We start from the raw sequence: 27,827 nt of genomic DNA, 5'->3' as shown, positions 1-27,827 counted from the left end.
CCTGCTTTTAACGACAGGTGTTTTCCTTCCACACTGAGTCTGCAGAGTGCTTATCTTGTTCTGGAGTATTTTTGGTTTTCTCTTTTTATAAGTTATCTGTCTTGGCTGTGGGTTAACCTGAGGGAGTGTGTTGAAACATGAATTCAGTGCCTCATCTTTGTCAGAGTTTCTGTTTTCTGTAAAGTAAACTGCTTTGGAAAGTTGAGTGTTGTTTTTAATTGCTGATAATTTGGTTAATATACTTAAACTGAGTGAAAGTCTCATTTCAAAAATAACAGTCATTTTGGGGCTGGCCCCATAGCCTAGTGGTCAAGTTCGGCACACTCTGCTTCAGCAGCCCAGGTTTGGATCCTGGATGCAGACCTACACCACTCGTCAGCCATGCTGTGGCAGCATCCCACATACAAAATAGAGGAAGGTTGGCATGGATGTTAGCTCAGGGCTAATCTTGTCAAGCAAAAAGACGAAGATTGGCAACAGATGTTAGCTCAGGGCAAATCTTCATCCCCCCCCCCCCCCAAAAAAAGTAATTTTATTTATATATTCTGTCTCTGCTCCAAATGTTAAAAAAAAATGTTCATTTATATTAAACATACTAGAAATGAAAAAACTTTATAAGAACTAAAGTGTAATAATATTAGAAATAAAGTTAAATATGTCTATCATTAAATAAGATATTAATTACATATTCATTTGAGGCCTGATCATTACCATAAAAAGAGTGTGTTTATAGAAAAAGGTTGTGAACAAGTGTGCATGTGTATCTGTGTGTCTGTGTGTCCAGATGCCTTTCTTTTTTTTTTTTCAAAGCGTTAGTAGCTAAGTAGTCTTTTTTTTTTTTCTTTTCTGCTTTATCTCCCCAAATCCCTCCGGTACATAGTTGTATATCTTAGTTGCAGGTCCTTCTAGTTGTTAGATGCCTTTCTTTTATATGTTACTTTAGTGTTTGTTGACATTGTTTATATCTATGCCTAGCTACATTGATTTTTTGGCAGAGTTATACATATTAAAAATAAAATAACAGACAATGAAAATATATTTAGTAATTTTTAAATCATTAATTTATGTTTATTTATTTGTTTATTTTTGAGAGATAATAGTATGTAAGGCTATAGGTTTGCGTCTGAGTGCAACTTTGGCTGCATCCTATGGACAAGGTTTTAGGGAATTGGAGGGATGATAATATTTGTTAAGAATTATTCTTTATTTTTTATTAGATGATTTTCATATCTTATCTTATTTAATCCTACAGCAGCCTTGGTTTCTTTTTCTCTGTTTAGTGTAAGAAGAAACAGGCAAAGTCATGTTTTCCCTGGATAACGTAGCATGTGAGCACCAGGCTGGCGTTTGGATTTAGTGCTGCTCGATTCCGAATGGGAGGCTGCTCCTGGCTCACCTCATTCTTCTTACAGACTTTCCGAGTCTTCTTATGGCCCTGATTTTCTGCATGTTCTTAGTTAGAGTTTCTGTTTTCTTTTGGACCAAAAAGTTATTTATTAAGAGTGTACTTTCTTTTTTGTTTGTTTTTCTTGTCCAATTTTTAATTATATAAAAGTTGAGAGGACTGGATGTGGCTCTTTTTTGGTTGGCAAGAGAGTTATTTAAAATTTTTTATTGCTCATCTTTGGATTTACTGTAGTTTGCTTACTGAATGTGTTGTCATAATTTTCTCATGCTTCACATTTCATAATTTTTCTGTTTTTAGTATGTAATCATTTTTAAAGTTCACAAGTGCTTTCATATGTCTCTCGATTAAAAATATCTCATCCTTTTGGGGCCAGCCTGGTGGCTTAGTGGTTACATTCGCTCCGCTTCAGTGTACCAGGGTTCATAGATTTGGATCCCAGGCGTGGACTACACACCACTTGTCAAGCCATGCTGAGGCAGCATCCCACATAAAACAGAGGAAGACTGGATGTTAGCTCAGCGACAGCCTTCCTCAAAGACAAAGAAGAGGATTGGCAACAGATGTTAGCTCAGGGCCAATCTTCCTCATGAAAAGAAAAACTCATCCTTTAGATATTTCTCTCTCATATTGTCCATCAGCTGTATGTATAAAATGAACTGTATCAACTTGATTTTTCACCTCATTTACATGATTACTATTTGCTTATTTGGCAAAAATATAGTATTGTGTTAAGTATGTTTAGTTTAATTCTGAAATCTGGGTAAAATTGAAGTCTTGGCAAACACCTGTGACTAGAAACTCCCCTAATGTGAGAGAGCATATCTTAGATAAAAAGGACAGAAAGAAATTTTCAATTCAAAAGCCAACTTTTATTTTTGCTTATTAGATCACAATTTGTGTCATTCTGTTAGGTTTTAGAAACAAGTGAATTGGTTTATACTGGAAAGAAACTTGATAACATGAAAGGTATATCATATCCCTGATGAAGGGAAAAGATAAATCATAAAGATGGCTTTGTTTTTTTTTGCTGAGGAAGGTTTGCCCTGAGCTAACATCTGTGCAGTTTTCCTCTATTTTGTATGTGGGATGCCACCACAGCATGCCTGCTGATGAGTGGGATCTGAATCTGGGCCACCGAAGCAGAGCGCACCGAACTTAACCACTAGGCCACAGGCCGGCCAAGAGATTGCTTTTAAAAAGTGGAAAGTGTTAGGATCCTGTCGTGTCTACAGAGATAGAGTGGTAGGTTTTGACTGAGATAGCTTAGATTAATTTCTTTGCTTTTATAAATTCCTAAGTCAAAATTAGTTAAGAAAAACTGAATTAAATGGAGAGACTTGGAAAAACCAAATTGAACTTCAAAGTTTGTTGTTGTATCGCATCCTTATTTTCTGTTTTGCTTTTCAGCGAGCATGTGAGAAAGGAAGTTATAAAGTTTCCAGGGGATTTATATAGAACTGTGGTTATTTGTGTCATGTGCCCTTAGCTTTAGTGTGAGGATTCTGGCCCGAGATGCCACGTGAGTGTTGTTGGTTGAACTTTCAGACTTGGAAGCAGCTGGGTGCAGAGGAGCTCTGGCCGCACGCCGCGTGTCAGTGGTCGTGACACCTGCTCTGAGGCTTTTGGAGAAACCAGGCGATGGGTGTTTGGGGGACTGCATTTAGCCGTACGGTAGTTCCGTTGTCACTCGATGTACAGACCAGTCCTTTTCAGCTCGTTGATCCTTTGTTATGTAAGTCTGATCTTTACTGCTTTTTGTTGTTCTTAAGTTTTTCATTTACTGTTAATACCTCTCAGTTCTCCTTCTGAAAATACCCAGAACTGACCATTTGTTGTGCCTGCAAACCATTGTGTTCCTCCCGGCGCTCGCTGAGCTTCACCCGCGTGGACACTGAGTGCCCCTCGCTGGGGGTCCGCCCCCGCTCCTCCCCTCGCAGTCTCTTCCCCACACAGGTGCAGAGCGCGCCTCCTAGGCCCTTCGTGGCTGCTCTCAAGGTGCAGGCAGAGTCCTCATGAGGCCCTTGACCCAGAGCCTGGCCTGGGGCTGTTGCTCTGACCTCACCTGCTGCCTCTCTCTCCACTCTGCGCTAACCACAGGGCTTTCTCGCTGTCCTCCTTGGACGTCATGAGCACGCTTGTGCCCCAGGATGTTGGCACACACCTCCCAGGTCTTCCTCCCAGAAATCCTCCCCTTCTAGATGTTTGAGTTGCTCCCACACTTTGTCCAAGAATTTAGGAAAATACCTTTTGTCAGAGGCCGGCCTTGACCTCGAATATCTAAAATCGTCTTCCTGCTGACTGGCAGAGCACGTGCATGATTATGGATTTTTATGTCTTTTCCTCGTCTCTGTTTCCTTACCCAGGCCTAATTTGACAGCAGATATTTTTATCAGCCTGTTTTATTGAATTATTTCAAAACATTCAAATTAATTTTATAGAAACAAAATCCCTCTTTTGTACTGATAAAGTCAATGCCATATGTAATATTTCATTAAATCTCGTAATTATAACAACAGGTACAATTGACATAAACGCTTTGAGGATAAACACACCTGATGCTTGCTGAAGCTGAGATTTACCTGTGGAACGAAGGGTGGGCCTCCTTCTGGAGCAGTTGGCCAGACTCGGTGCGCAGACTGCTGTGGACGTCTTGTCAGAATGGCTTACGCACACCAAGGGTCTTTGTTAACCGTCCAGGAGCTGATCAAGTAGATCTCGATTAAGAGTTTGACTTATAATTAAAAACAGAAACTGAAATAAATTTAGCTTGATTACTACATAAAAGAGCTCTTCTAGATTATTCTAACTTTTATTGTTGGGTTAGTTCATCTTGACAATAACTTATGTAATTATCTAAATAGAAACTTTCATATAAAATTAATTCCAAGACTGGGGATAAATGACTACTAGAGAATTGCTGCTTTTCTTAAATAATGTATATTGTAAAAAATACATGTAATGTAAAAATTCTGGAAATGGATAATAGTGATGGTTGCACAACATTATGGAGGTACAAATGCTATTGAATGATATACTTAAAAATGATAAATTTTATGTTATGTGTATTTTACCACAATAAAAGAAAACTAAGATAAAAATATACGTATATTCTTTTAATATAACAATATTACTGCACAGCATAGAAGAAAGAGCGAAGATTTTTAAAAGCTACATTAGAATTCCTTTTTTTTTAATGCTTGTTTTTGTGAGGAAGATTGGCCCTGAGCTTACATCTGTTGCCAATCTTCCTCGTTTTTGTCTTTTTCTCCCCAAAGTCCCAGTGTATTGTTATATATTCTAGTTGTGAGTGCCTCTGATTGTGCTATGTGGGACACTGCCTCAGTGTGGCCTGATGAGCGGTGCCATGTCCGCGCCCAGGATCCAAACTGGCAAAACCCTGGGCCGCGGAAGCGGAGCACATGAACTTAACCACTCGGCCACAGGGCCGGCCGCCTGAAGGCATTTATTTACATAATACTAGTTCTACCATGAATGAGTTGGATAAATTTTGGTAAGTCTGTTATGTTTTCTTAACTGTAGTTTTCTTATGTTTAATATGAATGTGCTTATTCTTCTCAACTCTGAGGAGTTTTATGAGGAACAAATGAGGTTATTTATATAAAATTCTTTTATAAACTGCAAATCAGTCTGAGATTTTAGGTGGAATTTTTCATGTGTTCAGAAGAGTGACTCATTGAACTGACTACTGGACATGAGATTCTGGCTCAAGGCATTTGCTGTGGAGGTTTTACAAATGTCTAAATTGCTTATTTGAAATGTTTTGTTTTTGGTGGAAATGCAGCTGTTTTTCCCCCACGATATAATTAATTGAGAATGGAAAAGTTTAGCTTGTATTTAGAGAGTTACGCTGCTTATTAGCATTCTTAGATTTTCAGGTTTTTATTGCTGATGTCTCTGCTTAACAGGCCCCTTCAAAACTTAAGAGAAAGTCCTCTGAGCTGAGATAGGTGTTGAGTAGTGTGGCTTTTCCTTTCTTATTTAAAGTCAGTAAGTTAAAAAGCGATTACCAGAAGGTGTATGCAGTGGGACAGAGTGTGTAGACGGGATAAGGGACAGTGATGAAGGCATCAGTCAGGTGTGAGTAATGGGAGATAAAAACAACGACAATCAATCACGTAGAGACAGAGGTTGGATTGGTGGCTACCAGAGGGGGAGAGGGGACGGAGGAGGGGAAGGGATGATGGCACCTGTGTAGTGATGGGGTGCAATTAGTCTTTGGGCGGTGAACATGATGTAGTCCACACAGGAATAGAAATATAACGATGTGCACCTGAAATTTACATAATGTTATAAACCTATGTTACTGCAATAAAAAAACAAATAAAATAAAACCCAGATACTTCGCAGAGGTGGCAACAAGAGGCCAAAGAAGTTGTTTGACTGTGAAAGTCAGAAAAAGGGTGGAAGAGACAAGGTTTGAAACCAGGACCTTCTCAGTCCAGGTTAGGTTTTGCAGTCTCTTAGTTTCCTTCTCTTTAAGTGAGCTGATGTTAGTATCTACTCCATGGATGCTCTCGAGGAGTCTGAAGGACTGATGATAGTCAGTGAATAAACACAAAGCCCTTATTAACAGTGTCTGCCCCTTAATCAATGCTAAATAAGTAGAAGCTGTTTACTTATTTATTTTATTATTATAGTCCTGAGTCCATGAGTGCATTCACCTAATGTGCTGAAATCTCATCTTTATTTATTTTTAACTTTGCTAGTAAACCACTCAATGTGTTAGTGGTGGTTACTAGAAGTAAGAATGCCTCATAACAGAATTTCCTGGGCTATTCAGTAATTTTTTTAAGAGCGTGACTAACGTGCAGTGCTTTGCAAGCACTCAATCTCCTATTGGGCACACTTAGATTTTGAGAATTTCACAACTTGATCAAAAAAGCTCTATCACAGATGGAACATCGGTTTTGCCTTGAATTGGTGATGGAATATATGCTGTTTTTGCTTTTCATTGCAAATTAGTGAGTTTAATTTCCTCATTAGCAATTTAGTTTATTGTGTTTAGTTGTCCTTAGAGAGTAATGCAAATTTGTGAAACATTCTTACAGCACTCTTTAACTGGACTTTAGAGTTTGTATGAACTGCGGTTTAAATGTATTATTATTTATACCCATTTCTAAAGCAGATGCCTGTAATTACTACAAAAAAATAATGATGTTTAAGAAGATTTAAAAAAGAAGATTGTTTATTTTGACACTGGTTAAAATGTGTTTCTGGTTGCTCACCTCTAGGACTGAAAGATTTTTTTTTCCTCTGAATAAGAAAACAATGAGTTGGAGGAACTCAATTGATGGAGGTTTTCCTTTTTTCTTTTTTTTGCAAAAACAGTGAAAGGATATAGGAAAATGATCAGTAGAAAGCTCACCTTGGAAAGAAGCTCTTTTAATAAGATAAGCAGAAAAAATAATAAGAATTTGAAGGGGAAACGAAATGTGTCAGGTGCATATTGTTGAGTGTTCTGTCTGGGGCGTGACAGAACTCCATGCCTGGATGCAGTGTATAATCCTAAAAGGATGTGGTCTTGATCTTCAGAATTCCCTGTCTTCAGCCTCCCCCACCACCTGCCCGTGTGCTGACTGTGCCGATGGAGCAGGCAGAGCCTGTGTTCAGTGTGAAGCAATTCTTCTTTCTTTAGTTAGTTGTGACGTTTGTGCTATTTCCTCCAGAATTACTTCAGATAGATGTGTGGCCCATTGACATATTGTAAATTTTTGAATCTCTGTTCCTCTGGGCAGTGTACTCAATGCTGTGGGCCGCCGTCGCTGCCTTGCCATGCTCAGTGTCCTCTGACACATCTGGCCTTTTGCTAAAGCCTTCCATGTCAGGCAGCAGGGTAGTCCTCTCCGTGTAACCCGCGCCTGCAGAATGCGTCCCCCTTCCTACGTGCCTGCTAAGGGCTCCCACCAGGGTGGAGGAGCAGGTCTGAAACCAGGTGATGCTGAGTTATCCCCGTGCCGTCTCCTGTGCTCAGTCGTGACTTCCTGACCTTTCAAGCCCTGAGGAGTCGTTTGCCCTCATGGCCTGTACAGAGAGGACTGTGCGTTTCCCGTAAGCACGGCCTGGTGGAGAGCTAAGCCTTCTACTTTTATCTCGTTATTCCTCATACTTGTTGAATTGATGTTTATTGGAAAGGATATGTTCCTTGGGACTTCTTTTGGGGAGGGATCTATTATTATTAATACAGTAATATTTCCAGCTATATTTGAGTAAATGTCCTCCAAATGTAGTGGTTAAGCTGTTTATGTGGTAATAGAACTTAAAAATAAGCCCTGTAAATCATTACAGGATTTGAAATGGAAAACTCTGGGCCCTCTCCAGGATCACCCTGTTTAAGGGTGCCCTGTCCACCGTCTCTGTCTTTCTTACCCTGCTTTGTTTTTCTTCTTTGGACCTTTTGCCACTTAACACGTTGTGGGTTTCCTTATTTGCCTGTGTCTTCCTGCTACCAGAGCCTTGGGAGCAGGGAGTGGTTCCTGTTCACTGTTCCGTTTCCTGCTTAGAACGTGCTGGCACACGGTGAAGAGCTTACTGGATATCGGCGTGTGAGTGCGACGCCCTCCGGGCCAGCATTGGGGTGCTCCTTCCACTCCCTTCAGCCCTCCTTAGCTTAGTAGCTCAAAAACACAGATCCTGCTGCTGTCACCTCCCCGCTCACCCTCCCTGCCTGCGGAGCGACGTCCCACCTGCTCTTCTCTCTGGGTCGCAGTGTGCTGTCTGTTTCCTTTCGTTAGGCCTCTGAGCTCTTGAGAAGGACTCTGTCGTCCCATCGGCTTGTGCCCTGAAGCTAACCAGTGTCTGAGGGTGCTCAGAAGTGTTCCTAGAGGGGAGGAGTAACGCTCCTCATGGGAAATGGCACAAGTCCGGAGGGGGCGCGGCGTCTGCTGGTGGCTGAGTGGCCGTCCTCGGCGAAGCCAGGCAAGACCCCGTGTTCTCTGACTCCCGCAGTCCAGCGTCTACACTCATAGGAATGAAATTTGACTTTTGAACAAAAACTCTTTTTGTGTCTTCACTTACAGATATTGACGATGTTAAGAAGTACAAACCAGGTTACTTGGAAGCTACGCTTAATTGGTTTCGATTTTATAAGGTGCCAGAAGGAAAACCAGAAAACCGCTTTGCTTTCAATGGAGAATTCAAAGACAAGGTGAAGATAATAACCTTTATTTTCAAAATGCACGTCACGATACTGTTCCACACTTCTTTCACTTTGCGGGATTTCCTATGTGAATATTTGTATATAACAGGATAACAGAAGTGCTTTTTACTGACTTTCATATTTAAGGACATTCTTTTATCATTTTTATTTAAAGGAATTTTTTTCAGGAGATCTAAGTGAATCAGTAAGGCTGATAATTATCTGTCTCCATCTATGTATCTATCGATACCGCCTTCATTTTAGAAAGTGAAGGGTTTTCATGGTCAGTCTGTTGGTGTGGAGAAGAGCCTTCCCTTTGCAGTTCTGGAAGGTCAGAGGGGAAGGTCCCTCCCCACGAATGTCAGTCCAGGGGCAGCCCCGCTCCCCCCCCAGTGTTCCTGCCACTGTGACCGAATGAAGCTGCCGCACAATCAGGAAAGCACCTGAATTATCTGTCTTAGGATTTTTCTATTAGAAAACCAGTTACCGTGAAGTGTCTCTGATATGACGCGAGTGGAGAAAATAGGCCAAAGAGTTGAAGTCTAAAACGGAATATTTTTTAAGTTATTAGCACTGTATAAATTACGCATTATAAACCAACATTTAAGTGGGTACTATTAAGGAAAGTCTGCTTTGTAAGTAAAGAAGCCATGTTAATGAAAACTTAGCAGTTGCAGTATTTTGCTACACCAGAGTTTGTTGCTAGACTCAGTATTTTTTTAAAGGCACATTAAAAGAACCCTTAAGATCTTGAGGGCCTTGTCTAGGATTTACTAAATATAAATATAAAACTACTATTTTCGATTGGATTCTCTTACATTAAAATGTTGAAAATTTATAAAATAGTTTTGTATCTTTTTCCTCTAAAAAATATGTTGTATTTTATGTTTGAGAGAAGATAAATTTCAAACTGATATAGTACTTTTGCAGCCCCTATTACCTCAGGGTAAGACTGCCAAGTGATAAATTTACAGAATAGTGAGGTGGTTTGGGATTTTTTGTTTGTTTGTCTATTTGATTTTGAACAACATTAATTCTTTTCTGAATGAAAACTAGTTCATTTATACAAGCTTGTTTCAGAAAATGCTCATTTCATGCATTGCTTTTTACCACTGCTGTTTAAAATCCATGCTTAACTCAGAAAGATTAAATTGTGTCTCTTCAACATGGTTGAAAAGGGCTCCCGTGCTGTAATCTAGATTTTTCCTACCAACTCCTTTATGCAAGTATTGGAATTGATTCTAAATAATTGCAATTATCTAAATAATTTGGTTAAAAATCTCTCCGTGTATTATCCAGACGGTAAATTGGCTTTTTTTGGTCCCATATATTGAGTGAGACTCCTCATCATTAAGTCATTCTCCTGGTATCTCAGGCGACAGCAGACCTGAGAGAACTTTCTCTCTTCAGAACTGAATTTCCCATTATTATTACAGCTCGAGTCCCAAGGTTCTTTATTTTCTTCATTTCTTATCATGATATATTTAGTTATCGTTGACAGAGAAAGGAGCTAGTATGAATTAGTTAGTACATAAGGACTCTACTTAAGGAAAATTAGCAGCATTTTGGGGAAAAAATCTAAAGAATTTTCTGCTTTGGAATAATGAACCAAATTTTCCTTAGATGGTCTTGCTAGATGCATATCTGGCAAGAGGTGTATCTGTTGTTGATTTTGCATTTCTAGACGCCGTATGAATTCATACAAAGAAAAAACTGGCAAGTGTTAGGAGGCTGACTGCCTCAGACAGTGGGCAGTCGAGGATGAAGGGCACAGGTGTGCACTTCCTCACGAGCCGGGCGCTGGGCCACGCACCTTACCTACAGCATCTTATTTATTCTTTCAGCGAGTCTGATTTGCATCAGGGGTGGCAGGTGGCTTTCTGTAAAGGACCAGGTGGGAAATATGTTAGACTTTGTAGGCCACGTGGTCTCCGCCACAGCCACTCAGCGCTTTGTCGTAGCGCTAAAGCCGTCACAGGCTGTGCGCCAATGTGTGGGCACGACTGTGCTCATAAACCTTCACCTGCAGAACAGGCGGCAGGCTGGATGTGGCCCCCTGCCCTCGTTTGTCAGCCCCTGACAAAGTTCCACTTTATAGATGAATAAGTTAAGCCCTGGTGAGACGGGGTGACTTGCTCAGAGCCGGACCGCTCGGGTCTGCCTGCGCCCGGAGCTCGCGTCCCTGCTGTCTCTGCCACGGCGAGGACAGCTCCACGTTGGTCTGACACTGTGATGCTGTGTCTGTTTTTGTTTGGACTAGGCGTTTGCTCTTGGAGTTATTAAGTCCACTCATGAGTGTTGGAGAGCGTTGCTCATGAAGACGTGTGATGGAGGGGCTATCAACTGGTAAGAATCTGTCTTTTCTATGTAATGTTATTATTAATGGTACTAAGTAGCCATATACTACTACTCAGATCTTACTCTTTTAAAAGAGAATTGTGGTTTTTTTCGTTTAAACACTGCTCACGGGGCCCCTGTTGTGAGGGCACGACTGAGTGCCGGGCACCGAAACCAGGGGCTGGCATGATCCCTGTCCCCAAGGCACTTGTAGTTTAGTGGTTTTTCAACGTGAAACCAACGGTTATCTTATTTACGTGGTAACTGCCCATCGTTTCTTGATGAAAACAGTGAAAGTCCTTTTACCCAACATGATGTGGGTCACTGGCTGGCTGACTAAGGGCAGTCAGACAAGAGTCACGTGTATAACTCAGTCTGTTTTACTTTAAACATTTAAATGTGCTTATCCACCAGTCTTGGATATAGAGCTAAGACCTTCTCTATGTAGATAGATTCTATATATTCTAACATCATATATAGTAGAAAATAAAGGTCAGATCCTGTAATCCTTAAAGTCTTTACACTTAAAAACCCTTAGAGATTTTTAGGTTTTTTTTTCCTAACGTTTTACAGTTGTCTTACCACACCTTGTTTGACACCAGGTTTTTATAGCAATTCATCTTTACTGAGGCTTCTTAGAGCCTCAGCGGTGTCTCCAGGCGCTGTAGTTCAGAGCCACTAAGTGTTCCCAGAGCAGCTCTCTGTCTACACTCCTGCATCTGTGAGCACAGCTGCTGCTTAAATTAGGAGATTGTGGCACAGAGACAGCTGCCTGGGTGAGCCCGACTGGGGGCAGAAGCGCACACGGTGGAGAGCGCTGTGCCGCCCCGTCTGGGCTCGGGGAGCCGGGAACCACGTGCTTTGTCAGCCGGAGGCAGGTCTGCCCGGGTCCTGTGCTAACCCGGGGTTCCTGCTGCCAATGCAGCAAACAGCGCCCCTGCCCTTTGGTGCATGAGGTCTGGGAGGCAAGAGGGACATTCAAGACATGGCTAGAGTGGAGTCACCAGGGGTGAAGGATCAGTTGGTCTCAAGGAACATCTCATCTGAGCCACCGAGAGGCTCATCTTGGTCACAACGCAAGCGCGTGAGTATCCTAGCTCCAGAGTCTCTCTTGGAGCCAGAGTAACACCGTCAACCCTTCACCTCCTCCTCCTTTTTTTCTTACCTCTTACGCTGCAGACCACTCTCTCTTTTTCAGCATAGTCTTAAAATTTAGGTAAGTGTTTCTCATTTAAATAGTACAATTTATTAACAAGAAAACTGGGTATGATTGAATGTCTTCCAGCGCTGACTGTCCTGTAGCTGTAGACTGAGCTGCTCCTTATGTTAATGGGATGAGCTCCTCTAGAGAGACGGGCCTCTGCTTGGCCAGGGGAGAATGGCTTCCGTGTGCTGCCGTCTCCCTCCTACGGGTGCTCTCGGAGAAGCTCTGCAGCCCGGCTGGGCTCGCGCTCTCCGGGTTCCTCAGCTGCATGGCTGGAGACCATCTCTGGTTCGTCTTCCTCTGGCTGGTGTCGTTCCTCCTGTGCTGGGTCTGGTTGTGTTTACTCTGAGTGGAGAGTTACTTCTAGCTCTGGGGTCATTGTGCTGTCACCCACCGGGGGCGATTACGCTGACAGTGTGCCGACGCTCATTGAACTCTGCTGGCTCTCAGGTGCCACGTGTTTTATGTGTGTTACCTAATCACTGCTCATGAGAACCCTGTAGGTATGTGTCATCATTGCCTCCATTTTAAACCGAGGAAACTGAGACCACACTGGGAAGAAGTGACCTGAGCCGGGACGTAAGCCAGATTCTAACCCTGCTCTCTGCACAGCCGTATTCTACCTCCACATTTTCAAAGAATACAACAAAATAAGATTTTTTAGCTTCAAAATTTTCAGGATATAAATTTCTAGATATAAAATGCTAATGTAAGAGCCTATTGAAGAAACAGTAACGGGGGGCCTTGTAATCACCCATCTTTAATTGGTATATCATGCAAGACTCTCCAAGTCCCTTTGGAAACAGCTTTCCTTTAGAAATAGGTTATCAGATTTGACAGATTGAAAATACAGGACACACAGTTAAATCTAAATTTCAGAGCAATGCATCTTTTTAGTAAGTATGTCTCATGCACTATTTGGGACAGACTTATACTAAAAAATAGTTTGAAGTTTATCTGAAACTCGAATTTAATCCATGTTCTGGAGGTCGTCTGCAACACCGCTGCAGAAGCTTCCCGGCCTCTTACCATCGTTTCCCAGAATTTCCAAGGAATGTGTTACTTGGTTTAATTATAATGTTAAAAACGTGGTACACAGCATATCTGGTATACACCGTGTTCTCTTCAGAGGACCAGCACTGAAGGCTGCGCGGTGTCTAATTTTTTACCTTGTTCTTTTTAAGTTTAGTTTTGACTTTCTTTAGGGAAACATCTGACTTAGAAGGCCTTACGCGGGGCTGGCTCCGTGGCCAAGTGGTTAAGTTCACGAATCCTGGGCGCGGACATGGCACCGCTCATCAGGCCACATTGAGGTGGCATCCCACATCCCACAACTAGAAGGACCTGCAACCAAGATATACAACTATGTACTGCAGGGTGGTGTGGGGGAGATAAAGCAGAAAAAAAAAAAAAAGGGCCTTACGTTTTTTCAATTTTCAGCTTACTTAACATGGGCTGTGGAGAAGAGGATACAAAATAGTTTAGTCTTCCGGATGATAATGCCAACTTTCATCAAATTCTATTCATGCCAAGAATGAAAATAAATCCCACGTTTTGAGTCTGGATAGAAAGCAAAATGACACGTAGTGTAATTGCCGTGTAGCCAAAGTCTGATGACAGAGAGATGTAGTTAAAAAGATAAATAGGCAAATAGACCTTTTTATTGTGTTTATCCCCACATATTTTACAAAGCCAGTGGGCAAATAAATTTGGTGACACATCCCTTAGATCCGCTTGGGGGTGCGTCTTGAGAGTCGTCTGTCATTTATCCCCCTTAGAGTCTGCTCGTCACTGTTTCTTCTGTGTAAAAAAATTAATTTGGCTTTAACTCCCTTCTCTCCTACCTTGTTCTGTATCTATTTTAATCTGCTGATGAAATTTCTAGATATCAGACTTAACACGTTTGAGAGGAGTGCAGCCTGTGCGTCCTCCAGGAGGAGGACGTGACGTGCGTTCCCCGTGGTGTGGGAAAGCTCTCACTTCACAGAGCCTTTCCTGGCCCTGGAAGGAGCTGGGCTGTGCCTTGCTGAGCCTCCACCTCGTAGGAAAACCGGGTTCCCTATTCGTATGGTTTCCGCTCAGCACTCAGCTTAATCTCCCATGCGTGTCTGAGATTCCACCGCATGGCTCAGTCGCCAGCTAAAAGGTCTCTCACCTCACTTGGGGGCACGGCTTCCAGTGGCCATCATCCTGGGGGTCAAGTGTGGTTTCCCTTTTCATCAGGAAGGTGAAGCGCGGTTGTGGTCCAGCCTCGTGTCTACCCTGGGAGGCTGTCTAGAGCTGTGAGCTCTCGTTTAATCTGGAGAGGACAGCGCTGCGAGTGCTTACCTTTGTAGCTTGGCCTGGATGAGTGTTGCTTGTCCTGACGCGTGTCCCTCCAGGCCCTTTTCATTGGCCGGAATTGTACTGTCACTGCAGGGTTGGACCTGACTTCCTTTTGGTAATTGCTCTTTTTTTATCCTATTTAATAATAATCTTTTCCTTTCCTCTCCAGCACGAACGTGCAGCTCTGTGACAGCCCTTTCCGCTGCACCCAAGAGGAGGCAAGGTCGTTAGTGGAATCGGTAAGGATGCCTGAGGCCTCCATGGTCTTATAATGTCCTGGGGAGTCCACCAGAAACCCTGAAAAGCCCAGCAGCGAAGTGCATTGAGTCTTTTGAGAAGCATAAAGTTCAAAAATAACATTAAAATCTATATTTTTAAATTCAGGGAATTTAAATTAAAACCTTTCACTTGAATTTTAAAATTCTATTTTCTAAAGTACATTAACCATTCAACTAATTTCATACGATGCTGTTTTTCTTAACATCACCAATTTATTGTCGTTTATATACATTTGCTCACTTCTGTGCTGTCCTGTTCCATGAGTTATTCACCAAGTGTCTAAATTGCGTCTGGCTGTTGGTACAGATGCATTTTGGCTCAAGGAAAATAAGTAAGACTCTTTCCCTTTTTTTTCCCATTTAGTTTGGCTGTCTCACAGGCTTTCCTTCTTCTAATAAGAAGATATCCTTGGAATTTTACATGTCTTAGTGATCATGCTGCCTGGAAGCAACTGAATTCATTAGTAAATTAATACTTTTAAAATACACAAAGAGAAGAAATGAACTAAACCTTTGAATGGTTAATAGAACTGTTGCAGGAAGCATATGTTGATCAAAATACAATTAAGTGAAATAGCATTGAGACCAAAAAAGTCATTAAATGTCACCCAACAATATGTACAGATTAGGAAAAATATTGTCACTATAACCAAGTACACTAACCTGAAAGCCGACAGCCTCAGGGGTGTTATTTGGAAGCATTTTGGAAACAAAATAGAAAAATCTACAGAAGTAATTGGTGATACTTAGGTGAGACACCTTAAGAAGGGTGGTAGATCTCAGGAAGATGAGAATTGAAACAGTCGAAAGGATTATTGGGTTGTGTTTATGAACATAGATGTTTGAATCATATACACTCATCAGAGGCGTCGCTGTGTCAAAACAAGGTTTGTTCCTGAGATCTCTGAGTGCTGGGGTGCACAGAGGAGAGCCCGCTGTCCTGTCACTCTGGGTGTCCGGGCACAGCATGTGGCCTCTGGCAGCAGGAGTTCAGCCACAGGAACACCCGGTTACATTTTTTGGATATTGTGTCAAGTTTTTTTAACTTTTACCCAACTTTATAGCCAAAAAACACGGGATTCTTTTCCAGTTCTTGAGGACTATATGACTAGAAATTGGAGGTTTATTTCAGGGAGCAAAGTTCAGAGCACTTGTAAGGAACAGAGACTGTGTGTGTGTGCACGTGTGTGCACACATCCTGCAATTTGCCTTTCAGATCTAATACTAGTGGATATTTAACGACAATTGATGTGACCACTGGGGTTTAAGATGCTACTTTTAGGATCCTTTACTATATGTAAATGTGATTTTGAAAATATGTTGAGAAGATTGAAACAAAATTTATAAGTTTAATCTAATAGATATATATAACTAGAGAATACGTAGTTTTTTCTGGTACATGTGGACACTTGCAAAAATTGAGTATAAGAGAGTTGCAAAAAAATGCCAAAAAGTTGATGTCATGCAGGCTACATTTTCTGTCTACAATATGATAAAGTTACTAATCAGTTATGAAAATAGTAAAAAAGAAAAACCCAAATCCATATATTTAGAAACTAACAACACTTCTAAATAAGTCATGTCTCAAAAAACAAATTATAAAATACTTAAAATTGAATGACACCTAAATCACTGTGTCAAAACTTGTGCAATGCAGCAGAAATAGTTTTTGAGAGAAATTAAATGTATACAGCAGAAATGAGGAAAGAAAATTGAGAGGCCAAACATTAAACTCAACAATTGCTCTGTTCTTTGTCCTACCTTTTTACATTATAAGAAAGAAAATTATAAAGAGTAGAGCAAATATTCAATGAAATAGAAAAAGAAATAATGGCAGGGATCAATTAAAACAAAAACTGGGCTTTCTTTTAAGACTGATAATATAGACAAACCTATTATAGGAAGGATGATGAAACAGAGAAGGCACAAATTAAAGTGAAGACATAATTACAGACGTAGGAGATATTTAAATAATCGGAAAGGAATATTCTGAGATGTTTTCGGCAATACCTTTCTAAACACAGATAAATTGACAGTTTTGTTTAAAATATAAATTACCAATATTAAATCAAGAATAAACAGAAAAGCTGACTAGATTTATAACAGTTTAAAAGAATACTTGTTGTGAAGATGGCAGTTTCTCCCATATTTATTAATGACATCCATCGGTTTTTAATCAGAATCCCGATAGGGTTTTCACTGAACTTGACAGGATAGTAAAGAGCCAGCAAAAGTCTAGAAAAGATTGATACATTTAAATAAAGTAAAAAAAAAAAAGAAAAAGAAAGAAAAAAGCTGTAAACAACTAGGGATACTATAAAATAAAGATTAGCCATTGATTGGGAGAAGATGTTTGCATATAAATGAGAAAAAGATTAACAATTTATTCAAATCAACAAGAAAAAGATAACCCAGTAGGAAGAAAATTGGGCATATAGTGCGAATGGACAGCTCCCGAGAGACAGTCCTAAATGGCCGGTGAAGGGGAAATTTGCCAGATCTCCCAGTAATCAGTGAGGCCAAACTAAGACACAGAGTAATTCCCAGCATCAGACTGGCAAACATTTAGAAAAGCCTGATATACAAAGTGTGTTTAAGCCAGTGGGAAAAGGAGACCTCCCATACTTGCTGACATGCCCAGTGGGAGCATGAATTGGTGCAACTAGTTTGAAGAGCAATTAAGTCATTTCTAGTAAAGTCAAAGATGCTTATAACCCATACTCAGAAATTACTCATCTAGATACACAGTCTATGGGCACTAATACATGTGTTTACGTGATCAGACATGGGAAAACTGGCAATGGGTAAACGTCCATTGATAGACAGCAGGGGGAACAGACTTACGTTCCGACAGCGGAGTCCTGGCCACAGGTGCCTCGTGGGGAGCAAAGCTGCGGCTCTGTGTGGATGGAGCCTGAAGGCGCAGGATGGGGTGAACAGAGCGTCTGCAGCAGGACGTGGGTTGGGCGTTGGTGTAAAAGGTAGACAGCCAAGGCAGTTCCTTCCATCCCTGAGGCAGACAGATGCGGCGTTCACGTTTTAGAAACATGGGTCAGAACAGTAAACACAGTGTTAGCCTGGGATTAGAAGTTACTTCTGAGAAGGAAGGAAATAATAAGATTTCTATTTTGGATGAGTGGGGAGAAAAAGAGACTTCGGTTGTAAAGTTAATAACTCTTTTAAAAGTCTAGGGAGTAGGTATGTATTATAATACTCTCTGCATTTTCCAAGTATTTCATAACTTAAAAAAACTGTATGCCCAGAAAAACAAGAGAAAATGCTAGTTCTTCGAGAAGACCAATAAATTGATCAGCCTGTAGCCAGAGTGACCAGGAAGGAGTGAGAAGACAGGTTTCCAGGGTCAGGCGTGAGACGTCAGAGAACAACAGGGAGGCCCTGCGAAGCTCCGTGCCAGCAAGGGCAGCCGTGTGGACGAAACGGACAGTGCTCGAAATGCGTGCACTGCCAGAGCCACTGAGGAAGGAACGGACATAAACCAGTCAAATCTGTGCTTAAAGCCTTTCCACAACACAACTCCGGCCCCGTTGGCTCCCACTGCTTGTGCTCAGCGCCGCACTGAAGGTTCCAGCCTCGCAGTAAGGCGTTTAAAGGAGGGGAAGGCATCCAGATCGCAGAGGAAGAACAGCCCTAAGATCTACCCAAAAGCTACTAGTATAAGTGATTTTAGCAAATTTGCAGGATACAGATCAACGTACAAAAAACAATTGTACTTTTATATACTAGCAACAAACACTTGGAAATTGAAAATAAATACATTATTTATAATGGCATCAAAAATATGGAACACTTAGGGATAAATCTGGAAAAAAATATGTGGAGAACTTATACCCTGGAAACTATAACACATTGCCGACAGAAATCAGAGCACTAAATAAAGGGGAGGATATGTCATGTTCTTGGGTTGGAAGACTCTATTGTTATGATGTCAGTTCTCCTTAAAGTGATCTTTAGATTTAATGCAATGTCAATCAAATTCTAATACGCTTTTTATAGAAACCAGCAGACTCATATGTAAATGCTGAGAACCTAGAAGAGACCAAGTAAGTTTGTAAACAGTAACGTTGGAATAGTGTCTCTTCCTGATTTCAAGACATTTTATAAAACTACAATAATCAACAAAGTGTAGAAATAGTGTAAAAGTAGACAAAGAGATCAATGAAACCAAACCCAGAAATAGACCTACGTATATACAGGGACAACTGAGTTTCAAAATGATCATCTTTTCACCAAATAGTGCTTGAACAACTAGTTATTCCATATGGGGAAAACCGCTTCCATCCGTACCTTGCACTGTGTATGATGATTGTCTAATGTGTGTCTTAGACCAAAATTTCAAATAAAACTGTCAACCTATTTTGACCTTGGGTTAGTTAGGCAAGATTTCTTAGATATGACACTAAAAGCATAATCTATTTTTAAAAATGATAAATTGGACTTCATCAAAATTAAACACTTCTCTAAAAGACAGTCTTAAGAGAGTGAAAAGAAGGCACATACTGCAAGAAAATATTTGAAAACCATGTACCTGATAAAGGGACTTGTATCCAGAATATGTAAAGGACTCTCACCATTCAATAATAAGAAAACAACACTCCCTCCCCCTCAAAAAATGTGCAAAAGTTTTGCTTGGTCACTTTGTCAGAGAAGATACACTGAAAACACAGGAGCTGATGCCACTTTCTAGTCACCAGGGAAATGCAAATTAAAGACCACAGTGACCTGCCTAGATACACTTTAGAAGAGCCAGGAGTGCGAGGGGTTAGCTATACCAGCCTGGCAGGAATGTGGAGGACTGGTCCTCCGTGCCCTGCTGGGTGAGTTGCAAAATGGTACAAATGCTCTGGAAACCGATTTGGCATTTTCTTGGAAAGTTGAATACATACCTGCCCCATGACGTAGCCATTCCAGTCTTAGCTGCTTACCCAAGAGAAACGAAGGCTGTGTCATACACAAACATGTGCACAAATGTTTGCGGCAGCTTTATCTGTAAGAAACAGAAACTGGAGACAACCCAGCGTCCCGCCCCAGGTGAAGGGGTACAGAAGTTGTGGTGTAGTCACAGGAAGGAAGATGCTCGGCAATGAAAAGAAATGAGTCATTGATATATGCTGCAACATGGCTGAATTTCAAAAATTGAAAAGAGGCAGCAATATCACGTGTCGTATCGTGCCATCTATAAATTTAGGGAGTGCAGACACAAAACAGACCGTTGGTGGGGGTTTGGGAGAGAGCTGAGGGCGTCTTACAGTTCCTTTTACAGGGCGGGGGGAACTGGGGGACGGTGGGGAGCATGTTTATTATCCTGATTGTGATAATGGCTTCACAAGTGTGTCTATACGTCAGAACTTATCCAGCTGTACACTGTGAATACGTGCAGTTTATTTCATGTCGGTGTTAGTCCAGTGAAGCTTCTTTAAGGAAAAAAGTTTGTTCTGGCGTCAGACTGTCTAGGTCCAAATCTCAGCTTTTTTATTCTAACTTCAGGCAAATTATTTAACTTATGCCTTGGTTTTCTTATTTATGAAATGGAGTTAATAATGGTATCTTCCTCATAGAGCTGTCATGGAGAGTTGAAGGAGATGACCCAGCTTGGGTGCGGAGCAGCTGGAAAGTGCTCCACGGATGCTGGGTTTTGTTGTCACTGTTGTGGTTAGTCGTAGCGTTACGTCGCCTGCAGAGGGGAGTCCACGACATAGCCCATTTCACTGCTGGGAAGCGGAAAAGCCAACCTGATTTAAGTTATTCTCTAAGAAGTGTTCTGTTTCCAGAGACTTAGCAGGACGAAGGGGAGGGAGAAAGAGCATAAGGTAGTTTCCACAATGTAACTTATTCCGGTACTTAACCCTTTTCCCACCTGGGCATTTCCCCCGGAATTCTCGCACGTGCTTCTGCTGAAGCGTTTTCTTGGTGGCTGCTCTCTGGGGAAATGGAAACCTGCAGGTGTCACGTGAAGTGGGGCAAGTTTGCATTAGGTAATTTGTAAGGTTCTCCAATACTTGGTGACTGTAGTCATTTTACTGGGAAAAAAAAAAGCTTGAACTTTGTGAGGTTCCACACAAACTTGGTGTGTGTGGGACCAAGAGAGGGCCCCACGCTCCTTCCTGAAGGCTTCCCAGACCTGCTCAGACCCTGCGCAGCCAGGGACCCCCAGGGTTTGAGACTCATAGAATCTGGGATTCAGGCCAGGAGACAGTCACCTCACTCCTCTCAGCGGCGGGGGCGCCGCCCAGGCTCACGGGAGAGAGGGACAGCCTTTGGGAAGGTTAGAAACCTGCGGAACTGGAGGGCAGCATGCTCCTGTAGAGGTCACAGCACCTCGGTCTGACTCTGCTTTGCCTCCGAGTGGCCTCGTTTCTGCTGAGAGAAGACAGCGGCGATGGCACGTGGTGCACAGTGAGCAACGCTCTGAACGGAATTTCAACTTTGATCGAAAATGTGTTACTCTAGGCTGGCCCCAGTGGCCTAGTGTGTAGGTTCCACCCAGGTTGGTTCCCGGGTGCAGACCTTCACCGCTTGTCTGTCAGTGGCCGTGCTGTGGCAGCGACCCCATCCGAAAAGAGGAAGATTGGCAGTGGATGTTAGCTCAGCAAAAAAAATATGTGTTATTCTGACTAGTTTGGTAGCTTTATTTCTTCAGTAAAATGATCATGTCCACAGTGCTGTGTGGAGTACCGGATGGTTTTGCTGTGTTTGGTGTCAGGACTCAGTAACTGGCTTGTAGGGAACAGCGTCCGGGGGCAGTGACATCAGGTCGTGGTTCACGTGTGGCCTCGTCCATCCCTGACCCTCACCAGCAGTCCCCAAGCACGCATCGGCTTGAGGTCGAGACAGGTGGCCCGGTGAGGAGTGTAGGTGGACCAGCCCATCAAGGTGAGTGCCCTCTGAGTCTGCGGCGTGGTTACCACGGAAGGCAGTCGCACAAAAACATCCACACCGAGGCCTGTGTGCACCCTTTTCCTGAGGCCACAGACACCGTGTCAGAGAGGCAGCCAGCCTAGGAGTGCTGCTTCCGGGGTCTGTGCTCCGGTAGGAGAATACCAACGAGGAGTGTTCAAACTCACTTACAGGTAGGAGAAGTGGCGGCCGGGGTAGGATGTTCCAGTCCACTCTGGTCGTTGGACCCGACTGCCAGCAGCGTGCTCCTTCAGGTGGGCCCTTGATCTCTGCGTGGAGCCGTTGAGGATGTAGCAACAGCAGTTTCACGTCCCAGAAGGAGGGGCCAGCCCTGGCTTCTGGTCACTGACGCGCAGCCGGCCTGGACTGCGCTCTGCACCTGCGCGGCTGGACAGCCTCGGCCGCCAGAACTGGCTCCTGGGCAGAGGCCTCCTGAGGCGCGTGAGGCGCGGCTCGAGTCCGTGCCTTCAGGTTTGTGTGCCCGTGACGCTGAGAGTGAGCGTCTTTGGGACAGCGCACTGTAAGAGATTTTCAAATCATGTCCTTTCTTCGTAAGTCAGGATCTGACTCTAGTCAACCTGCATCTCCCTGCTTCTTTCCCTTTTTTGCCTCTGAAAAGCTTAAAGGAAATGAGAGTAAATCCATCATTTTGTTAGCTATCAGCCAATTATTTACGTTCTTGAAAGGAAGAGGAAGAGGATGAAACTTACATAAACTTAAAATACTCTTACATTTTCTTTATGGATAACTAAACATTGGTCATGTTTTGTGGGTTTCTAAAGCAAGAATCAGAAAAGGAATGTGAAAGTGCAGTGAATCTGGACTCCCTGCCTTATGACCCGGGACACACGCAGAGGCCAGGACCCAGCCGCCCCTGGTGGGTGACTGTGAACCCGCCGTAAGTGGAGGAATGGCCACCCTCGGTCACACCATGCCCGGATTCTGTCTCGGCCCCAGGTGTCGTGCCGGGGAGTTACTTTGCACAGGTGTAGCCTGTGGGGGAACTGCTGGCAGGGGCGGTGGGGTTTGGGGGCGAGACACCAAGTGCAGAGGGGTTGTACTAGAGCTTCCTGTTAATTTAAAATACAGTTTATACGGAAGGGGCACAGAGGCCGGGGTAAGCTTGCCTTGGTTGATAAAAGGAGAGGAATACTTCACAACAAGAACACTAGATGTGTTTGACAGGAATTAAAGATACAAATCTTCATGAGAAGTATTTTGGGAGTGGGAACGGGGAGGAGATAGCAGATGAGAGTGAAAAGTAAAACTCACTGTTGTGTGGAGACTTCATCTCAGGTGGGAGAGGGTGCCCACGTTCTCCCCTGCTGAGAAACCAGAAGTGAGTCACCTGGAGTCCTGTCTCAGTTCTTACAAGAAAATGTGACGGGGGTGACCCCTGAGGACACGCGATGCTGCCGTGTGCCCCTCTTTGTTCTTCCGTTTCCATAAGCAAGACTTCTCTTGGCTGTTATGTTTAAGGATCAGGAAGCCATTGACAGTAGGTGGGAAATTAATGCTGCTGCATGTCAGGAACCACTGTTGTTGTTTTCACATTTAAATGTTGGTCTCTTTGGGCATATGTTAATACGGAAAAATGTAAGAAAAAAATTACCCCCAATTGAGTAGTGATCCTCTCTGAGTGTTAGACTTACCGTGACGTTTGTTTTCTTTTATATAAGGTTTTGTACATTCTGAATATCTTCTACCAACCGAGAAAATATTTTAAGAGTGAAGAAATAAAAACATTCTGGAAATTAATTTAAAAATAAAATGTAATGATAAATGTTTTAGTTAGGGTAGTTTGTCCATTTCTGTAATACTTTTTAGGTTAATGAGAAGCTGCTCAATTATTCTATTTTATATACCACATATTTTCTTCCTTTGAAATGTTTGGCAGCTCCAGCAAGAAGCAGCTGCTCATTTAAGCAGGAAATCTAAACGGCTAACTTTCTAACGAACTTTGTAACAGGCGTCCTGCCCAAGTTAAAGAGCAACAATTTCAAAGAATAAGCAGGTTACTCGATTTTATAGTCTGTTTAGAAAAAGAGAGCCGTCAAATCCCAAAGGCCTAATCTCAGTTAGTATAACGTTTATGTTGTAGTGTTACTTTCACACTCAAATTTATTTAAGTTCTGCCATCTCCAAAACCAGCCGTGGTTAAGCGTGGTCTCCGTGCAAGGAAGCTGAAGAGAATTTTTCTTGTTTTTTGAAATACTTGGAAAATCTCAAGGACGTTTTACATAAAACTTGTACAGAGGTCTGAATTTACATCATTACATCATCCTTTCCCATGACAGAAAATAAAACAAAGCATAGTCGATTAGTCTTTTTTTCTTTTTTTTGCTGAGGAAGATTCTTGCTGAGCTAACATCTGTGCCACTCTTTCTCTATTTTGTATGTGGGATGACACCACAGCATGGCTTGATGAGTGGTGTAGGTCCATGCCCGGGATCCGAACCCATGAACCCCGGGCCGCTGAAGCAGAGCACACGAACCTAACCAGTACACCACTGGGCTGGCCCTTGATCAGTCTTTTTCTTAAAGAATGGAAGGAAAAATAACTTTAAACTATTTATGACTTGGGGGAACACATTAGGGCTCTCCAGGGAAACAATCTTTTTATAAATATAAAAAGAGTTGTGCAGCCTGGAAGTCCAAAACCTGCACCGTGGGCTGGCAGGCTGGGGGCCCGGGAGGGTTGGTGCAGAGGAAGTCCAAAGGCACCTTGCTGGAGAATTCCCTCTTGTTCTGAGGGGCTCATCTTTTTGTTCTATTCAGGCCTTCAGCTGATTTGGTGGGGCCCACCCACAGCATGGAGGGCAATCTGCTTTACCCAGAGTTACTGATTTAAATGTTAATCTCACGAAAAACACCCTCCAGGCTGACACATTGACTATTACAGGAAATATTTTAATATTGCTGAAATTTTTCTTCTTGCTGAGTTGTTCATATTCGATATGGCCCTTAGACCTGAGCAAGGGGGCCCTGCTGGGGGTCCTGCTTTTCAGAGGCTCCTGCTTTAGTGCTCATCCACGGGACGAGATGAAGGAACCAAAGTTCAGCACTACCAGGAGCCCAAGCCCCCCAGTCTAGATCACCTCTCGCTCCTTGAGACCCTGGAATTCTTTGCCCAGACAGCTCAAGCCTGGCACAGGGTCTGTGGGCACCTCCCCAAGTCCCCGTCATGCTTTGTGGACTGCGTGCCCCCGTCCTGCAGGGGCCTGTGGATGGGCAGCTGTGTGCAGGGAGGGGGTGTGTGGAATGTCTGCCCCTCGCACGGGCGGCCTTCACAGTGGCGATGGAGCCAGGGGCAGGATGAGGCCACGGGCCTCGCTTCCTTGCTTTGCCATAGTCAGGCTGCCTCTGAGGTGCTCAGAGAGCCAGACCACAGCCTCCAGGTCCTGCAAAGGGGTACTGTGGAAGAGAGTTGGAGGGAACATCTTTTGTGTTCTGTTCGTCCCTTTGTTAGCTTCGCAGGTAACTTTCCAATATCCAGGTGTGTGGTGTGTGGCTCTCCATTTGTACTTTGCCCCAAACCTCAGATGCTGCAGGCAGATCTTTCCTGTTGAGGGTGAGCACGTTCAGAGAATTAGAAGTTGACCATTCAGTTTGAAACCTGTAAGTGTGTTACACGATCAGGGTCGTGGGTATCCCTCTGGGAGAAGAGGTTCAACCGGGGAGGCTGGCGTGCCCCAGCTCGGGCGGCGGCTGCAGGCGGGTTTATTCCAAGTATTCTTGGGCTTTGTGCATCCTCTCTATGAAAGATGGATCTCCCAATGAAATGTTTAAAAAAACTAAAAAAATACATATTTTTAGTTAGAAAAAAAACTTTTATCTCAGAAAAACCTTACTTTCAAATTTGTCTGCCACAGAGGATATTACGTCTGCTCTTAATAGTGGCCCAGTCATTGAAATAAACAGATAAATTAAGAGCTCTAGAAGAAGCTAAATCAACTGTGTAATGTGTGTGTGTGCACACACGCGTGTGCAAACTGTGAGTGTGAGAGTTTGCCGGTTCTCGAGTCCTCAGCCGACGAAGCAGCTGCGGGGACCTCTCTCCCTCATCCTCGGTGGTCCCGCTGCTCATGAGAGGACCAATCGCCAAGCCGCGTCCGTTTCTCTGAAAGAAGGAGCAGTGCTGCTCAAGGGCAAACAGCGGTATTTGCTTGGTTCAGGTTAGAGACCCATCGTGTGTAAACTGTTCCCTAAGGTCATGAAAACGCTTTTCTGGATGCAGTTTCCGCACTCAGCGTTCCTTGTAACAGACTCTCTCTGCTCTTCTCTCAGATGTCGTCTTCAGTGAACAAGGACGGAGAGGAGGACGGTAGGTATGCTGTATTTCAGTTCTTGACCAGCTGGATGTGTAAATTTGTTTACAGTAGTGGGAAGCAAAAAATGAATATAATAGGTTAATTCAGAAGTCATATAAACTGAATAAAATACTTTTTAAAATAGTCATTAAAATTTCCAGATGAACTGCCTTATTTCCTAACTTCAGAAAATGAGAAAGAGCACATTTATTACTTTTAGGCAAGAAAATAGTTTGATTTTGTGCTTTTTTTTGGTGAAGTGCTGAGAGATTCCAGCCATTTCTAATAAATTTTAAAAGACTCAAAATATGTGAATTTGGGAGATTTTCCTTATTATCTCTCATCATTTTAATGAATCGTTCATTTTAACTGAAGGTTTTTAAAATCAAAATTTATAGTAGGATTAAAAATACCATATTTTTTATTACCATTATTTGAGGCTGTTTTGAGAAACAAGTAAAAATGTTCTGTGGTAAAAACTTCAGAATACAAGAATATGCACATGTCATTTGTCATTCAAACTATTGCAAGGCCTTTGGCCTTTTAAGGTAAAACATTAGAAGAATATTCAACTTGCAAATTTGGAGGAAAAATGAGAACTGTTTACGATGAGTCGAGTTCTAACGTGTGGAGAAAGGAGCGAATCCGCAGACGTGGCTTCATGGGAAAGCAGCACGTTCCTTTCACGGGAAGCTGACGAGGTCTTTACAGTACTGTCTCATTTTGGGTGTTCGATGGGCAGTCACTTTTTGCACTTTGGTGTTTTTCTAGACCTTTCCTGCTGCAGCCAGGACAGTAACTTCTATATCATTCAGTAGAGACTAGAATGACCAGACGGAGGTAGGAAATAAAGTGGGAGGCTCTAGGAGTGTCCGTGTGTTTTGTTAGGACCTGGCCGCGTGAGAGCAGGTGGACGGGAGTCTAAGGGGAGCAGCTTTACTCGGAGATGTGTCGTCCTGAGCGTGGCTGTTTTTACTGCCAGACCCACACACTCCCTAAAGATCTACGTTAGCTTCTCCCTCCCTCCCTGCCTCCCTCACCCCTTCACCCCCGTTGTCTTCACAGAGCAAATGTGGCACTTCCTGGACAAGTGATGGGCCGTGTGCAGTCTGCCATCTGGATGCCAGGCTAGGGGCTCTGGACTCTGCTCCCCAGTGCTGCACACGGGCAGCCTGCTCCATGAGAATCTGCTGACTTCCTGTCGAACCTTCATTTCGTCCCAAACTATTTGAGATATGCAATGTATAAATAAACACTGAAACCTCTGAATTAGTCTCTGTTGGATATTTTTATGATATGAAAATATTTTGTTTAATTTCATAGCAGAAGTTTGGAAGCACCGAGTTTTGACCAGTTCTAACTTCTAAACCTGAAGGAACCCAATGATCTTACTAGCTTTGTTTCTATAGGTGAATGTGAAAATCCCAAGTTTAGAAGTTAGTAAGATTTTCGTGGGTCTCACTGTTCTCCTTTTCATGCCGTATTCTCCTCTTTCAAGTCCGTTGCTGGTGGGGCTTCACTTCGCCCGCCTCTGTCCTCTTATCAGGCCCATGTGATATGTTCACGTTTGTTAAGACCCTCTCCTATAATTTACGATTTTGGAGAGCCTGAACTCTGGGTCTCATCTCTGTGGTCGTGACTCCCAAGTCTTCCTCAGAGGCCAGGTCTCTCTCCTGGGTCTGCCTGTGGGTGTCACTCTAAGTGCCCAGACCCTCTGGTCCCACACTGAGCTCGTCATCTTCCCTGGTTCTTGAGCCACGGAACAACCTTGTCCCCACTTGAAGACTTGTGGTCACGCTGAACCTCTCCTCTCCTGTCGTTGCTCCTGGAGATCCTCCACGGGTTTCTTTCTTTGTCGTCTCCATCCCGTCACATCCACACTGTGCTGGTCTGC

General features: G+C 42.9%; 1 protein-coding gene across 6 annotated transcripts in view; it reads left to right on the top strand.

Moving 5' to 3' along the window:
* The window catches only part of PPA2 (inorganic pyrophosphatase 2), a 73,620-nt gene extending 46,418 nt beyond the window's left edge, over nucleotides 1-27,202 (top strand). For 3 of the 6 annotated variants that reach the window (XM_044767453.2, XM_070504531.1, XM_044767455.2), the window contains exons 7-11: nucleotides 8,446-8,573; nucleotides 10,825-10,910; nucleotides 14,600-14,669; nucleotides 25,911-25,951; nucleotides 26,999-27,202. In XM_044767453.2, the coding sequence (XP_044623388.2) occupies nucleotides 8,446-8,573; nucleotides 10,825-10,910; nucleotides 14,600-14,669; nucleotides 25,911-25,951; nucleotides 26,999-27,065 (392 nt within the window). In that variant the 3' untranslated portion in view covers nucleotides 27,066-27,202. The remainder of the gene's footprint in view (nucleotides 1-8,445; nucleotides 8,574-10,824; nucleotides 10,911-14,599; nucleotides 14,670-25,910; nucleotides 25,952-26,998) is intronic. The other 3 variants (XM_044767454.2, XM_070504532.1, XM_070504530.1) reach the window with 1 other exon arrangement.
* Nucleotides 27,203-27,827: the final 625 nt, after the last annotated feature.

The sequence above is a fragment of the Equus asinus genome, chromosome 3 (assembly GCF_041296235.1).
Source record: "Equus asinus isolate D_3611 breed Donkey chromosome 3, EquAss-T2T_v2, whole genome shotgun sequence".
NCBI classification, from domain to species: domain Eukaryota; kingdom Metazoa; phylum Chordata; class Mammalia; order Perissodactyla; family Equidae; genus Equus; species Equus asinus.
The sequence above is the reverse complement of the archived record's forward strand: the minus strand, read 5'-3'. Positions and strand labels throughout refer to the sequence as shown.